The 18,164-nt window shown below is 44.6% G+C and overlaps 1 protein-coding gene across 3 annotated transcripts in view; it reads right to left on the minus strand.

Annotated features, from left to right (window-relative positions):
* Positions 1-18,164, minus strand: part of DENND6B (DENN domain containing 6B) — a 126,939-nt gene that overhangs the window by 40,189 nt on the left and 68,586 nt on the right. For all 3 annotated transcript variants that reach the window (XM_040413546.1, XM_040413545.1, XM_040413544.1), the window contains exons 5-8: positions 14,649-14,729; positions 11,117-11,222; positions 9,724-9,803; positions 3,842-3,901 (exon numbers count right to left, since the gene is read on the minus strand). In XM_040413546.1, coding sequence (XP_040269480.1) covers positions 3,842-3,901; positions 9,724-9,803; positions 11,117-11,222; positions 14,649-14,729 — 327 coding nt within the window. The remainder of the gene's footprint in view (positions 1-3,841; positions 3,902-9,723; positions 9,804-11,116; positions 11,223-14,648; positions 14,730-18,164) is intronic.

The raw sequence follows: 18,164 nt of genomic DNA on the forward strand, positions 1-18,164 counted from the left end.
ATAAGAGATATGGTATCGGCCAGTGATTAAACAAATGGCAATGAATGCGGAGTGGAGCAGGAAAGTATGAAAACACTGGAAAACCCCTTTATGAGGCAACATTTCCTTCCATCCTGCCTCCTATTTATAAATTCTCTGCAGAGGACGACACTCACTGGTTATTACCACCTCCTGCCCCCCAGTTACAGGCGCCATGCAAAAACCAGTAAGCACTTTCCCTTAGGCCTCTTGCACACGACCGTATGGATTTTTCTGTATTTTGCGGTGCGCAAAAAACTGATCCGCATAAAATGCGGATGACGTCCATGTGCATTCCGTTTTTTGCGGAACGGAACAGCTGGCACCTAATAGAACAGTACTATCCTTGTCCGTTGTGCGGACTATAATAGGACATGTACTATCTTTGAACGGAACGGAAAAACGGAAATAGGGGAACGGGAGGCATACGGAGTATCTTCAGTTTTTTTTGCGGATCCATTGAAATGAATAGATCCATATAAGGTCCGTATATGGAATGCAAAAAACAGAACGTAAACGGAAAAAGAAAACGTTTGTGTGCAAAAGGCCTTACTAGCAGGGAAAGCACTTGGTTAACCCTTTAATGACCAGTCTTAATAAGGCCTTAATGACCAGACACTTTTTTGTGATTTAGCACACGTGGTGGTTCAACCGGTTGTAACTTTTTTGTTAGACTTTTTCCTTTTTTATTTGTATTTTATTATATTCTTATTTTATTTTTTTCAATTTTTTTTTAAATATATTTTTGAAACATAATTTGTCCCCCAAGAGGTTACAGAAAGACCTTTTGTGGACACAGACTTTTTTTTTTTTTTAGTTTGCACTATTTCCACTGTAACTGGGGTATCCAAAGGAGACCCAGTTACGGGGAAACCAACCTCCTGTGGGGGCTTTTTACAAGGCAGGGCAGATCAGGGTCTACTGACCCTGCAGCTCTGCCCCCGATACATGTGATCGCTGGGTTAAAACTGCATAGCGCTATATACTTCTCTAAGGAGAAGACACAAGCAGTAATAACTGACAGCCGGGGACCCCACCTGCTCCTGCTAGAGTGCAGGTGCTGTAATCCAGCACTGTGTGGCCCTCCGGCCAGAAACACAGCTGATCGTACAATCAGGACGGGGGCCGAAAACCTTGGCTCTGTGGGCCGCATGCGGCCCATGAGTTGTGCACCCCTGTTCTATACTATGCACCAGGTAATCATCAGGCAATTATGCCAATATTAAAGTGTATGATAAGATCATACATGCTGTATTATTAGGCTACTGTCACACATCAGAGTTGTGCTATGGATTATCCATCATGGAACTGTGGGAAGATAATGAGCATCCTATTACAGTACCAGCTAAGATATTTTATTAAATCTCATCTACGTGCTGTGGAAAATATCCACAACAGGGGATACTGCAAAGCATAGGGTGAATTCCAATGCAAATGAAGCGGTCTCCTTCACTGATGAGCAGACAAAAGCCAGGAAGGAAAGCTTCCTTCCCGAAAATCGTCTGCTCAAATAAGCAGTGTAAAGGGGTCTTAACACATAATCACAGCCAAATCTGTGGGAGCAAATCTGCATGTGTGAACATATCATCAAGGCCCCTTTCAACTGCCCAATTGATCTGTTTAGCTGGCACGGTCTGCTGCCAGCAAACAATGATTTAGGTGAACCATCCAATTACCCAAAGAACGAGCGTTTCACTCGTTCATTGGGTAATCGGCAGTACCTTAATGCCTCATTCACACATTTTGTATTTTGGTCAGTGATTTCCATTAGTGATTTTGAGCCAAAACCAGGTGCGTCTCTAAATACAGAACAGGAGCAGATCTTTCCCTTAGGCCTCATGCACACGGCCGTTGGGCGGCCGTTCCTTTCCCCAATGCACGGGCAACGTCAGTGCGGCAGCCGGGACGGATCGAGACCCATTCAACTCCGTAATGCTTCCATGGGGACCGTGCCTCCTTTCCACAACGCAGCTCCGGATTGCGGACCCATTCAAGTAAATGGGTCTGCATCCGTGATGCGGGGAGCACACGGCCGGTGCCCACATATTGCGGACCCGCTGTTTGCAGGCTGCAATACGGCCACGGCTGGGGAATGGCCGTGTGCATGAGGCCTTATACCTTATGTCAGTGGCTCCAATCCTGGTTTTGGCTCACAATCACTGATCGAAATCACTGACCAAATAACTGATGTGTGAATTAGGCTTTACACTGGTAGATTATCACTAATGAGAATTTGTATGAACGATTGTTAGTGATGATCTGCCCATGTTCAGCACTGTAGGCCTTTAGTAGGTTCACTCCCTCTTCCCACCTCACCACAAAAGGGGGTTTTACATCCACATCAGGAAGGTTAAGAGTGCTATAGAAAAAGTAAATTGTCTGTTTTTAAGCTAATATTTGTATACAGTCAGGTCCATAAATATTGGGACATCGACACAATTCTAACATTTTTGGCTCTATACACCACCAAAATGGATTTGAAATGAAACAAACAAGATGTGCTTTAACTGCAGACTGTCAGCTTTAATTTGAGGGTATTTACATCCAAATCAGGTAAACAGTGTAGGAATTACAACAGTTTGCATATGTGCCTCCCACTTGTTAAGGGACCAAAAGTAATGGGACAGAATAATCATAAATCTAACTTTCCCTTTTTTAATACTTGGTTGCAAATCCTTTGCAGTCAATTACAGCCTGAAGTCTGGAAGACATGGACATCACCAGACGCTGGGTTTCATCCCTGGTGATGCTCTGCCAGGCCTCTACTGCAACTGTCTTCAGTTCCTACTTGTTCTTGGGGCATTTTCCCTTCAGTTTTGTCTTCAGCAAGTGAAATGCATGCTCAATCAGATTCAGGTCAGGTGATTGACTTGGCCATTGCATAACATTCCACTTCTTTCCCTTAAAAAACTCTTTGGTTTCTTTTGCAGTATGCTTTGGGGCATTGTCCATCTGCACTATGAAGCGCCGTCCAATGAGTTCTGAAGCATTTGGCTGAATATGAGCAGATAATATTGCCCGAAACACTTCAGAATTCATCCTGCTGCTTTTGTCAGCAGTCACATCATCAGTAAATACAGGTGAAACTCAAAAAATTAGAATATCGCGCAAAAGTCCATTTATTTCAGTAATGCAAATTAAAGGGAATCTCATTAATGCATCTTAAAATTATAATTTTGTGAAAAGGTTCAATATTCTGGTCTTCCGGGTCTTTTGGTGTTGCTGAGCTCACGGTGCGTTCCTTCTTTTTAAGAATGTTCCAAACAGTTGTTTTGGCCGCGCCTAATGTTTTTGCTATCTCTCTGATGGGTTTGTTTTGTTTTTTCAGCCTAATGATGGCTTGCTTTACTGATAGTGACAGCTCTTTGGATCTCATCTTGAGAGTTGACAGCAACAGATTCCAAATGCAAATAGCACACCTGAAATGAACTCTGGACCTTTTATCTGCTCATTGTAATTGGGATAATGAGGGAATAACACACACCTGGCCATGGAACAGCTGAGAAGCCCATTGTCCCATTACTTTTGGTCCCTTAACAAGTGGGAGGCACATATGCAAACTGTTGTAATTTCTACACCGTTCACCTGATTTGGATGTAAATACCCTCAAATTAAAGCTGACAGTCTGCAGTTAAAACACATCTTGTTCGTTTCATTTCAAATCCATTGTGGTGGTGTATAGAGCCAAAAATGTTAGAATTGTGTCGGTGTCCCAATATTTATGGACATGACTATATATATATATATATATATATATATATATATAAAATGAGAAAATATATAGATGCAGATAAAATAATGTAATATTTTATGTATCACTCACCTTGGGGTGCTCAGTAATAACATTAGTTTCCATCAGATCAGTTTGGTTGGGAATATTGACCTAAGAATATATACAGCAAAGGACATCTGTGACTGTATGTTAATGAAATTCATGTCAAATACTAAGAAATCTAGATGCAGACAATGCATACGATGAATGAATATGTCATAATGTGTAATTACAAGGAACAACACCAATATCAGAAACGGTGGGCTGGTATGTCCCAGTAACTATGATAGATGAACATGCATATCCATGCAATGTCATGGGGGGGCTGGATCAGTAGGGGGCCAAATTATATTTAATATGCCATACAGTACATGTATATGCTGGGAGTACCTAAAATGTGTTCCTTACCATAAAGACAGTTTTATACTATGGTACAGCTTACCTGATGTATTACCTGGTGCATCTTAGGCCTCATACACACGACCGTTGTTTTGGTCCGCAGTTTTTGCAGCTCGGATGCGGACCCATTCACTTCAGTGGAGCCGCAAAAGATGCGGAGAGCACTCCGTGTGCTGTCCGCATCCGTTGCTCGGTTCCGTAGCCCCGCAAAAAAAATATAACATGTCCTATTTTTGTCCGTTTTGCGGACAAGAATAGGCATTTCTACAATGGGCTGCCCGTTCCGTTTCGCAAATTGCGGAAGGCACACGGGCGGCTTCCGTTTTTTGCAGATCCGCGGTTTGTGGACCGCAAAAAACGGAACGGTCATGTGCATGAGGCCTTAGAAACATAGAATGTGTCGGCAGATAAGAACCATTTGGCCCATCTAGTCTGCCCAATATACTGAGTACTATGGATAGCCCCTGGCCCTATCTTATATGAAGGATGGCCTTATGCCTATCCCATGCATGCTTAAACTCCTTCACTGTATTTGCAGCTACCACTTCTGCAGGAAGGCTATTCCATGCATCCACTACCCTCTCAGTAAAGTAATACTTCCTAATATTACTTTTAAACCTTTGCCCCTCTAATTTAAAACTATGTCCTCTTGTAGCAGTTTTTCTTCTTTTAAATATTCTCTCCTCTTTTACCTTGTTGATTCCCTTTATGTATTTAAAAGTTTCTATCATATCCCCTCTGTCTCGTCTTAATTCCAAGCTATACATGTTAAGGTCCTTTAAAGGGGTTCTGCAGTTTGTTTAAACTGATGATCTATCCTTTGGATAGATCATCAGCATCTGACCGGCGGGGGTCCGACACCCGGGACCCCCGCCGATCAGCTGTTTGAGAAGGCAGCGGCACTCCAGCAGCGCTGCGGCCTTCTCAATGTTTAGGCCTGGGAGGGGCTAAGCTCTATTCAAGTAGACAGAGCTTAGCCGCGCCCAGGCCACTGATACTAGTCGTGACGTCACAGGGCCACTGGTAAACAGCGAGAAGGCTGCGGCGCTGCTGGAGCGCCGCTGCCTTCTCAAACAGCTGATCGGCGGGGGTCCCGGGTGTCGGACACCCGCCGGTCAGATGCTGATGATCTATCCAGAGGATAGATCAGCAGTATAAAAAAACTGCAGAACCCCTTTAACCTTTCCTGGTAAGTTTTATCCTGCAATCCATGTACCAGTTTAGTAGCTCCACACAACAGGGCATGTTTATTTTTACTGTAACACATTATAAAGAGAATTATTACTACCGGGGGCATTATGGTGGGCTTTATTACAGTTGAGGGACTATGAGGAACATGAATACTAGTATGAGCACTATGGGAGCATTATTACTTCTGGGACACAGTGGGAAATTATTACTGTAGGGGCACTATTACTACTACTTGTTGTCTGGTAGATAATTATTTCTATTGGTGGGACTTTGGGGAGCAGTATTACTGTGGGGGGCACCCTGGCATGGTATCAGCTTAGCACAATTATTTTTGGGGAACATTATGTTTGCACTATTATTGTCAGGGACACTGTTTCCTGGGCACAGTTATTTTTTAGGACACTGTGTGCCAATATTGAAGGGGAACTATCTGTGTGTAACTTGTATAGGGAGCACAGTGGGCACAGTATTGGGGGTGGCAGGATGGGGTGTTCAGAAGGTGGGAGGATGATGGAAAAGTAGGAAACTAAGATGTCTGTCAAACTCTGCAGAGAGAAGAGATGGCTGAAAGAAATCATCATGGCGGTCTGGTCAGATGAGGACAGAGAACATCTACATCAAAGGAGACGTCACTGGATGGTAGAGGTATGTGACACTGTATTAGGCTACTTTCACATCTGCGTGTTGGAATTCACTGGATCCAGTACTGCTGGATGCAGACAGAATGCCCGCCGGCTCCTTTGACTATAATGGGGTACGGCAGAGATCCGGCCACAATCTGGCAAAAATGCTGAGAATCAGCGGGACACAAACCGCTGCATGCTGCGGTTTGTGTCCGGCCCATTCCTTGCATTTTCTGCCGGATCAGGTGGCCGAAGAGTAGTGCCACAGGTGTGAAAGTAGCCTTACCCTGTATGTTTTTTATTGCTATAAGTAATGTTAGGATGGAATAGGTTAGGTTGCGAATTTGGCTGGGGGGGGCATATTCTTTGCACAGGGGCCCTCTGCTGTCTGTGCCCGCCCCTGGATAGGAGTATGGAAAACAAAGGAACACTCCTGCTGCAGTCCTAAGAGTGTATCTGCACTAGTCCCTCAGGGCTGCAGTCCCTATAAACAGTGCGTACCCTATTTCTGTATAGGACCAATATGCAGGAGGAATGTTCCCTATTGGGGCTCAAGTAACGGGAAGAGAGTCAGCCTGCATGTATCAAATATATCCTGCAGTGCTAATGCTCGACGCGTTTCCCTTCCGACTTCTCTCGGTGATTCATCAGGAGCATTGATCTAAGTGTCCGGCCGAGACTAGACACTGCGACCCTGACCCTGAGCCGGGAGGCTCGTTGTTTGCTGCACGCACGCCATCAGAGGCGTGTAGCGTCTGTAATCAAGTTACATAGTCAGCAATTAGATCAAGTGTACTGGCGTGATTGCTGCGTACTCACCATCAGGGTCGCAGTGTATAGTCTCGGCCGGACACTTGCTCCTGATGAATCCGGATCAATGCTCCGGATCAATGCTCCTGATGAATCACTGACAGAAGTCGGAACGGAAACGCGTCGAGCATTAGCACTGCAGGATATATTTGATACATGCAGGCTGACTCTCTTCACGTTACTTGAGCCCCAATAGGGAACATTCCTCCTGCATATTGGTCCTATACAGAAATAGGGTACGCACTGTTTATAGGGACTGCAGCCCTGAAGGACTAGTGCAGATACACTCTTAGGACTGCAGCACGACTGTTCCTTTGTTTTCCATACTCCTATACACAATAAGGAGTTCTTGTGGTAGGGTCAATTTAGGAACCAGCATAATTATTGGTCTGAATCAGTTCCAGTTCACCCTATCAGCCTATATTTGTGGAGATTACCGTTTAATAAAATGAAATAAAGTGTTTTTAACGTACTTTATTTAGGCAGTAAACTCTATGACATTGTCTGCCTACCTTTAAGTCTTCTGAAATAATGACCCCTAAATCCCTTTCCTCAGATACTGAGGTTAGGACTGTATCACTGATTTTATATTCTGCTCTTGGGTTTTTACGTCCCAGGTGCATTATCTTGCACTTATCAACATTACATTTTAGTTGCCAGATTTCTGACCATTGCTCTAGTTTTCCTAAATCCTTTTCCATTTGGTGTATCCCTCCAGGAACATCAACCCTGTTACAAATCTTTGTGTCATCAGCAAAAAGACACACCTTACAATCGAGGCCTTCTGCAATTTCGCTGATAAAGATATTAAACAATATGGGTCCCAGAACAGATCCCTGAGGTACCCCACTGGTAACAAGACCATGGTCTGAATATACTCCATTGACTACAACCCTCTGTTGTCTGTCCTTCAGCCACTGCCTAATCCATTCAACAATATGGGAGTCCAAGCCCAAAGACTGCACTTTATTGATAAGCCTTCTATGTGGGACAGTATCAAAAGCCTTACTGAAGTCTAGATAAGCGATGTCTACCACACCTCCTCCATCTATTATTTTAGTCACCCAATCAAAAAAAAAATCAATAAGATTAGTTTTCCTTTTTTCATTTATGTATCTGAAGAATGTCTTAGGCCCCTTTCACACAGGCGTTGCGGGAAAATGTGCGGGTGCGTTGCGGGAACACCCGCGATTTTTCCGCGCGAGTGCAAAACATTGTAATGCGTTTTGCACTCGCGTGAGAAAAATCACACATGTTTGGTAACCAAACCCGAACTTCTTCACAGAAGTTCAGGTTTGGGTTCGGTGTTGTGTAGATTGTATTATTTTCCCTTATAACATGGTTATAAGGGAAAATAATAGCATTCTGAATACAGAATGCTTAGTAGGTGATCAATTGAGGGTTAAAAAAAATAAAATAAAATTAACTCACCTTCTCCTCTTGTTCGCGTAGTTCCCGGTCTCTTCTTTACTTCTTTAATGATGAGCTGTGGGCTAAAGGACTTTTGGTGACGTCAGATCACATGCTCCAATCACATGGTACATCACCGTGGTGATGGACCATGTGATTGGAGCATGTGATCTGACGTCACCACAGGTCCTTAGCCGGTAGTTCATCTTTTAAGAAGTAAAGAAGAGACCGGGAACTACGCGAACAAGAGGAGAAGGTGAGTTAATTTTTTTATTTTTTTTTAACTCTCAATTGATCACCTACTAAGCATTCTGTATTCAGAATGCTATTATTTTCCCTTATAACCATGTTATAAGGGAAAATAATACAGTGAATAGACTGTCATCTAGCAACCATGCGTGAAAATCGCACCGCATCCGCACTTGCTTGCGGATGCTTGCGATTTTCACGCAACCCCATTCACTTCTATGGAGCCTGCGTTGCGTGAAAAATGCAGAATATAGAGCATGCTGCGATTTTCACGCAACGCATAAGTGATGCGATAAAAATCACCGCTCATCTGAACAGCCCCATAGAAATGAATGGGTCGGTATTCAGTGCGGGTGCAATACGTTCACCTCACGCATCGCATCCGCGCGGAATACTCGCCCGTGTAAAAGGGGCCTTATCGCCTTTTTTCACTGACTGAGCTAATTTCTCTTCTGCCTGTGTTTTAGAAGCTCTTATAACTTGCTTGGCCTCTCTCTGCCTAATCTGATAAATTTCCCTGTCATACTTATTTTTTTTGTTTTTTTTATAATTACTAAATGCTATCTTTTTGTTTTTAATGATTTTGGCCACTTCTGCTACCACAGTGGTCACTTCCTTTTTTTGCTTTTAGTGACAAGCCTAATGCAATTATCTGTTGCCTTCAATAATGCCACTTTTAAGTAGTCCCATTTCTCCTGGATTCTATTGAAACTGTTCCAGTCTGATAGGAACTCGTATACCAGCTTGTTTTGCACATTATCTTCAGCACATTAAATGGGTCACATAACAAGCATCAGGGCAGATATATTAAGAGAAGTTTCTTCTGAGCCAGAATATTGTGCCTATCCATTTTTAGTTTGCACCAAATTTATGACCACTAAGTATTTGAACTGATAAATGTGTCTAAATCTGTGATTTAGAACGTGGTAAAGGGGAATGCGCCACAAATATACCTACCTGCAACATAATGCACCATAGGGCTTTATATTATCAGAATTGTACACCACTTTTTATACCACCTTGAAACTGGTATAGGTTTTGTCTAAAACATGCAACCGAAACATGTACCAAAAGTCTGTGACAAAACAAGGTACAAAATAGACAAGAAGTTGCCACAACAGCTCTATAAAAAAAACTTGTGTCTAGCATGCTGTTAATGAAGCAAAATTGTGGGTAAACCCTTAATATATTTGGCAAAGCAAGTGTACATGAAATTCTGGTGCAAAACAAGCTGTAGATGTTTGAAAGTACCTGTAATACAAGTCCCATTATAGGCAATGACAGGGAAAGTCCTGGCTCAGGAAATGGCCATCGATCGATCTGATTACAAACTTTAGCAAAAAAAATATAATTATAGTTTTGTCATTACCTTATATGAACATAATATAATGTTAACAAGACTATTTTATCATTTTCAGAAAGATTCGGCTTAGAAAAACAGCTATAGTCATACGACATGAGCCAGATGAAAATACTGTATCGCAGAGAAACCATTTAACTATAAGACTATGTTTACATCACCTCTTTATAAGACATTAAGCATATGCGAGGAGGACTGCTTAAACCCAGCTATGAAAACAATGGCCCAGATTTAGGGTTTCTACACGTTTTCCAAACATGATTGAGAAGGGGTGGGGCTTCATGAGGAAGGGGTGGGGCTTACAATGTGCCATTTTGCGACAAAATTGCACCACAATTCTGGCATACAAATCTGTCTCAAAGTAAGGGAATCAAAAGTTGGTATAGAGTCATAAATCAATATAATGCTAAGTGAGCCCGTCAGTGCTGGGAGGTCAGGACAGGAGCTGCTGCATACTCACGCTACGAGTCCGGAGTGTGGAACTCACTCGTCTGAAAGGAGCCTTTCCTATATATATATATATACACACACACACTACATATATAGAGATATACACTGGATTCTCCATATACACTATGGGACACATTTATTAAGATCGGGGTTTTAGACACCTGCCCATCCCCTTCCCTGCCACGCCCCCTTTTTTAGACCTGGCGTGAGTGGGGAAGAAGTTGCAGATTATGCTGTACCATGGCATGCGACAGGATCTTCACTAGATATAAGGCACAAAAGTGGCGTATATCTATTTGTTAATGACCCCCTATTTATTTAGCTATACAAGGGATCCTCCATTCCAGCGGCATCTTGTAGAACTCAACAAGGGGAGCACTCGGGCTATTGCTCTCTGGCTTCAGGTGATTTTAGAGATATATTGCCCTATGTAGTGCCTCTGTTCATTTTTCCTTGCATTCTTGCATTATGATTGGAGATGTTGGGGACAGTCAGGCTGCCAGCATTTACATCAGATTACCAGTAAAATCTGCCAAATATCCTCTAATGTATTTGGCCAGCCATCGTTATTACCTGGGTAGATGTGGCTGACCTTGCAATTATACAGCAGAAAAATGTAGAGCTACTTTTTAGCCACCACTGCCTCAACCATTTTCTCCTGATCTACAGAGGTAACTGAATACATGAAGATATTTATACTTCTCATAGTTACTTTAAAAAAACATTCAAAATTTTTTGCTCAAAATTTGCAGTTGGCTAGATGAAAAAAGTTTGCTTAATACAAGCATGCTAAGAGAACTTTCTTTTGCTTTGTTAATCATATTTCATTCTTACCAGCTTCAAGACAGGGCTCCAGTTTGTTAAAATATTCGGGTGCTATGAGTTGCAGCAGTGTGTGAAACAAGTTGGTGTAAGGTAAACTGGAGAGAAGAACTAGAGACTGAAAAGAAAGCAGGGAGATATGTACAGTATTCAGTCAATTGGGCGGGTATGCAATACGCAATATGGGATATAACATAAATATGGCCAGGGGCTTGCATAGCTAAATTAATCCCAAAAGCTGCATTTATCTCTGTCTCCATTTTAGGATGAATGTCACAGGAAAATGTAACATTGAACTCATACAGACTGTGGGAGAAAAATATGTGCTTTAACCAGATTCAGCCAAATTCAAGCTCTTATTTCTCTTTGTTTGGTGACAGAATTTAGTGGATTTGGATTGTTTCTGGTTCTATTATGGATATGCTTTAAAGGGAGTGTCTCATGAAGACAAACCTTAGGTCATATGGACACCAAGGGGGGTGGGGGCAATGGCGGATTATAATGGCGGCGTTTGGGTCGGCAGCCCTGGGCTCAGCATCGCTGGGGGCCCAATGCCCACATACTACGGTGGGGCATGGGAGTGCATAGTTCCCTGCCCTGCCGATCACCGCTATAGAATTCAGGCCTAGTAGGCCTGAAGCCTATGCGGTAGTAAAATCCTGGCGCAGGCGGGCGTGATGACGTCATCGTGCGCCTATGACGGGATGTAGCACAGTGACGTATTCACGCCTGCCTACCATTTACGAGCGAGCGCCAGGTATTTGCTTTTATTTATTTTTTTTGTGCCAATTTTGGGGGACATTACTGGGGGGCACAGGATGATATTACTGAAGGGATAGTGGGGGCAAATTACTACATGGGGAGCAAACTACTACATGGGGCAGTGTGGGGGAAAATTACTACTGTGGGGGCAGTGTGGGGGAAAATTAATACTGTGGGGGCAGTGTAGGTGTAACGGGGTGCCGAAGGCGCACTCAGTCTCCCATCAGCCGCAGACCTGCTGCTTAGCTTCGGGAGCGAGGATCTGTGTTTGACCTCGTTCCCAGGGCAGCTTTGCTAGCTGGGAGGCTCCCTGCTCCTAGGTCTGCCTTGAGCGCCGAGCTGATCACTCGGTGCTCGACTGGTCGGTCACATGACCCTCACTCCCCACTATAAATACAGGCAGCCTGCTGGCCACAAGTTGCCTGTTAATTTAGGTTCCTGGCAGTTGTTGGATACCTGTATACTTACCTGATCCTGTTCCCTGACGATCCTTTGCCTGCTCCTCCTGTACTGCGCATCCCTCCTGGTATTTTGACCTTGGCTTCCACCTGACTATTCTTTGCGGACTCCTTTGGTACTTCTCGACTCTCCTGGTATTTATGACCCCGGCTTCTCCTGACCATTCTTTGCTTATCCCTCTGTACTGCGTTGTCCTCTTGGTTTTGACCCGGTCCGTTCACTATCCGTTATTTGTCTTGTCTGTCCTTCCCGCACGTATCCTAAGTTAGGGACTGCCGTCCAGTTGTCCCCTGTCATCAGGACTCGTGAGGCAAGTAGGCAGGGCCAGGGGTGAGGGTGGAGCGCAGTGGTCACTATCCTCCCCCCTGTGTGTGTGTGTGTACGTGACTGTTACAGTAGGTGAAAATTACTATTGTGGGGGCAGTGTGGGGGAAAATTACTACTGTGGGGGCATTGGGGGGGATTTCTATGTGGGGGCAGTGTGGGGAAAATTACTGTATGGGGGTAGTGTGGGGGACCTTGCTATCGGGGAGGAACAGTAGGGGCATTTCTATTACAGGGACATATTAGGGGACATTATTTTTCAGGGACACTATACAGGCATTATTACCTGGAGCACAATATAGGATGTTATTATTACTGGGGGCACTCTAGGGAACATTATAATTGCTGTAGACACCATGGGGACATTTGGGGGTAATTTATCAAACTGGTGTAAAGTAGAACTGGCTTCGTTGCCCATAGCAGCCAGATTCCACCTTTAATTTTTCACAGCTCCTTTGGAAAATTAAAGGTGGAATCTGATTGGTTGCTATGGGCAACTAAGAAAGTTCTACTTTACACCAGTTTGATAAATTACCCCAATTATGAGAAATCTAACATGTCTGTGTAACAAACTCTGTAAAAACAAGATGCGGCTGAAATAATTAGTCATGGCATTCTGGGTCAAACGGAGGTGAAGAGGAAAGAGAAGGTCTACATGACAGGAGATGTCACTGGATGTAAGAGGTATGTTGTGCTGTATTCTCCTATATGTAGTGCTGACTCACTACTGTGACGTGCGTCTCATCTTCTCCTTTTTTTAAATTATAATTTATGTATTTTAAATTTGGCAACTAAAAATTTAATTTGGCTCCTACATTTTTCAGTTTAGGAGACAATGGCTCCTGGGTATTTTTGCAGTGTAACACTACAAATAACATAAGGTAAAAGGGTTCTCTGTGATTTTTTATATTGATGGCCTATCCTCAGGATAGGTCATCAATATGAAACTGGTGGGGGTCCGACTCCTGGCACCCCAGCCAATCAGCTGTTTGAGGAGACCGCGATATCCCAGTGAGCGCTGCAGCCTCTTTGCTCCTTACCAAGCACAGCTCTGTCCATTTGATAGCACTGTGCTTGGTATTGCAGCTCAGCCCCAATCACTCGGATGGAACTGAGCTGCACCTAGGCCACGTGAACGATGAATGTGATGTCATATGGCCTAGGAAGAGACTGTGGCGCTCACGAAGCACCACAGCCTCTTCATATAGAAAAAAAACTAAACTAAAATGGAGGGAGGAGCCCGAGTTGGGTAGACAGCCCCAGGTCTATCATGCACTTAATCCACCCCTGGGTGGGGTCCCCTACTTAGGACTGTGTGTGTGAGTCAGAATGTCAAGCCATTCTGATGAGACAGCTCCTCTAGGTAAAAGAGTAGAATTTTAAATATATTCCAGCAATTCACTTGTCTTCATTTATACATCTAAAGAGGATTAGTGTTGAGAGATCACATGGCTGCAAGAAAGGTGCTTTGATCGTTGCCATATTTTTTTCTCCTCTAGATGAATTAGTCAGGCATACTAAGTAAAACATGAACTACCTGTTTTAAAGAGGTCTTTCACATGACAGATTCTTTTTGACAATGCACCATATTAAACTGCCTGATGTTTGGGCAGGGCGAGCAGTGATCAATAAGCACCTTGATCGCAGCTCTTTTGCATCTGCCTATTACACTGGCTGATACAAAGTATATGAGAGAGAAATGATTGCTATTGTATTTATTACACAGGGAGATCTGCTGCCTATAATCGGGCATCTTTTATTCTGCAAAAAAATATGCGACCATCCAACAAATGAGTGTTAACTTGTTTGTCACTGTACAATTACATGGAGCAATTATCACGACGAGTGCTCCAATGAACGCTAGTTCACAATAACTGGCCCGAAAATCAGGCAGTGTAACAGGCCCTTTAGTCTTGAAGTTTGTGAATCATATATGTTCCTAATATATGTCGATAGTGTCTATGTGCCAAGTGATTTTATAGAAAAGATAATTCCTTACCTTCTGAAAGTATCCTCTCTTCACAGAACTGTCTCTCACTTGTCGGAAATATACGTACCCAAAGTAATGGGCAGAATCCCTCTGTATAGGCGAAAGTAAACAGCATGAAGAGAAGGACTTTGTTAAATACATAAAATGGTTCTATGAAAACCATTTACTGGAGGCTTGACCGTCCGTGCCATATACAAATAACACATAAAGCAACCTTAGGCCTCATGCACACGACCGTTGTGCCGTTTTTTTTCGCGGACACATTGACTTTCAATGGGTCCGTGGAAAAATCGGAAAATGCACCGTTTTGCAGCCGAGACCGTGATCCGTGTATCCTGTCCGTCAAAAAAATAGGACCTGTCCTATTTTTTTGACGGACAACGGTTCACGGACCCATTCAAGTCAATGGGTCCGTGAAAGAACACGGATGCACACAAGATTGGCATCTGTGTCCGTGATCCGTGGCCGTAGGTTACTTTTTATACAGACGGATGCGAAGATCCGTCTGCATAAAAGCTTTTTCATAGCTGAGTTTTCACTTCGTGAAAACTCAGAACCGACAGTATATTCTAACACAGAGGCGTCCCCATGGTGATGGGGACGCTTCAGGTTAGAATATACTAAAAGAACTGTGTACATGACTGCCCCCTGCTGCCTGGCAGGTGCTGCCAGGCAGCAGGGGGCAGCCCCCCCCCCTGTAGTTAACACATTGGTGGCCAGTGCGGCCGGCCCCCCCTCCCTCCCTTGTAGTTAACACATTGGTGGCCAGTGGGCCCCCCCCTGTAGTTAACACATTGGTGGCCAGTGCGGCCGGCCCCTCCCCTCCCTCCCCTGTAGTTAACTCGTTGGTGGCCAGTGGGCCCCGCTCCCTCCCCTGTAGTTAACTCGTTGGTGGCCAGTGGGCCCCCCTCCCTCCCCTGTAGTTAACTCGTTGGTGGCCAGTGCGGCCGGCCCCCCTCCCTCCCCTGTAGTTAACTCGTTGGTGGCCAGTGGGCCCTCTCCCCTCCCTCCCCCTCCTAATTAAAATCTCCCCCCCTATCATTGGTGGCAGCGGAGAGTACCGATCGGAGTCCCAGTTTAATCGCTGGGGCTCCGATCGGTAACCATGGCAACCAGGACGCTACTGCTGTCCCGGTTGCCATGGTTACTTAGCAATTTGTAGAACCATTATACTTACCTGCGAGCTGAGATCTCTGCGTCCGGCCGGGAGCTCCTCATACTGGTAAGTGACAGATCATTAAGCAATGCGCCGCACAGACCTGTCACTTACCAGTAGGAGGAGCTCCCGGCCGGACGCAGAGATCGCAGCTCGCAGGTAAGTATAATGGTTCTACGAATTGCTAAGTAACCATGGCAACCGGGACAGCAGTAGCGTCCTGGTTGCCATGGTTACCGATCGGAGCCCCAGCGATTAAACTGGGACTCCGATCGGTACTCTCCGCTGCCACCAATGATAGCGGGGGAGATTTTAATTAGGAGGGGGAGGGAGGGGAGAGGGCCCACTGGCCACCAACGAGTTAACTACAGGGGAGGGAGGGGGGGCCCACTGGCCACCAACGAGTTAACTACAGGGGAGGGGGGCCCACTGGCCACCAACGAGTTAACTACAGGGGAGGGAGGGGGGCCCACTGGCCAACAACGAGTTAACTACAGGGGAGGGAGGGGGGGGCCCACTGGCCACCAACGAGTTAACTACAGGGGAGGGAGGGGGGCCCACTGGCTACCAATGAGTTAACTACAGGGGAGGGGAGGGGGCCGGCCGCACTGGCCACCAATGTGTTAACTACAGGAAGGGGGCTGCCCTCTGCTGCCTGGCAGCACCTGCCAGGCAGCAGTCATGTACACAGTTATTTTAGTATATTCTAACCTGAAGCGTCCCCATCACCATGGGAACGCCTTTGTGTTAGAATATACTGTCGGATTTGAGTTTCACGATGTAACTCAAATCCGACGGTATATTCTAACATAGAGGCGTTCCCATGGTGATGGGGACGCTTCAAGTTAAAATATACCATCGGATTGGAGAAAACTCAGATCCTATGGTATATTAACTCCTGACTTTACATTGAAAGTCAATGGGGGACGGATCCGTTTGAAATTGCACCATATTGTGTCAACGTCAAACGGATCCGTCCCCATTGACTCGCATTGTAATTCAGGACGGATCCGTTTGGCTCCGCACGGCCAGGCGGACACCAAAACGACTTTTTTTTCATGTCCGTGGATCCTCCAAAAATCAAGGAAGACCCACGGACGAAAAAACGGTCACGGATCACGGAAAAACGGAACCCGTTTTTGCGGACCGCAAAAAAATACGGTCGTGTGCATGAGGCCTTAATTGAAGTTAAGCAAAGGCAGCACATTATAAAGGTCCTTTAACTTGGGCTTAGGGGAATTATATGGAATGAACAAGTAAGGCCTCTTTCACACTACCGTTTTTTTTTTCCGTTTTGCGGGCCGTTTTTTGCGTTCCGTATACGGAACCATTGATTTCAATGGTTCCGCAAAAAAAAACGGAATGTACTCCGTATGCATTCCGTTTCCGTATTTCCGTTCCGTTGAAAGATAGAACATGTCCTATATTTGGCCGCAAATCACGTTCCTTGGCTCCATTAAAGTCAATGGGTCCGCAAAAAAAACGGAATGCATACGGAAATGCATCTGTATGTCTTCCATATCCGTTCCGTTTTTTTGCGGAACCATCTATTGAAAATGTTATGCCCAGCCCAATTTTCTCTATGTAATTACTGTATACTGTATATGCCATACGGAAAAACAGAACCGAAACACAACGGAAACAAAAAAACGGAACAACAGATCCGTGAAAAACGGAACGCAAAACACTGAAATCGACATACTGTAGTGTGAAAAAGGCCTAAATGTGCTGCTGCTCACCCATTGGAACCTAAAATCATCATTTGCTGGCAGCACATTATCCTGTGTAAACAGGGATGCGGATACGTTGACTGCAAACAATGAATCTGTAAAGTCTCACATATCGGTAAGGGCTCATTCACATGACCGTAAGCCGTCCGTGCTGCACGGGCACTGGTCGTGTGAATCCTGTATTGCGGTGCGGACCCATTGACTTGAATGGGTCCATGATCCACAAGATACAGCGTGGTGAAGAAATTTGTGCGCTCTCATGGTCCCAGCCGCCAGCGCTTTTTCCTATACTGTGAAAGGACGACCACCGCTGCTGGATTGCAGGGTGGTTGTAACCGTGGAAACGAGCAGTGTATAATGAGATGGAAAAATGAATCCAGCCAGCAAAGGAGGCAATATGGACAATCACAATACATTAGTAAGTGGCTTGTATTAGCTTTCTCTACATGATAAATGCCACTTGTTGAACTGACACAACCCCTTTAATATTTTTACCATGCAGGACAACACTGCTATTGTACCCATCAAAATTCTAAAGAAACCTGATAGTAAAAAAAAAAAATCTCATCACCAGTCTGAACATATCCTAACAAACATCTACTGGAATGTATACTATTTGAAACAAGGTTGGGCGTCACT

Source organism: Bufo bufo, chromosome 1 (genome assembly GCF_905171765.1).
Source record: "Bufo bufo chromosome 1, aBufBuf1.1, whole genome shotgun sequence".
Classification (NCBI taxonomy): domain Eukaryota; kingdom Metazoa; phylum Chordata; class Amphibia; order Anura; family Bufonidae; genus Bufo; species Bufo bufo.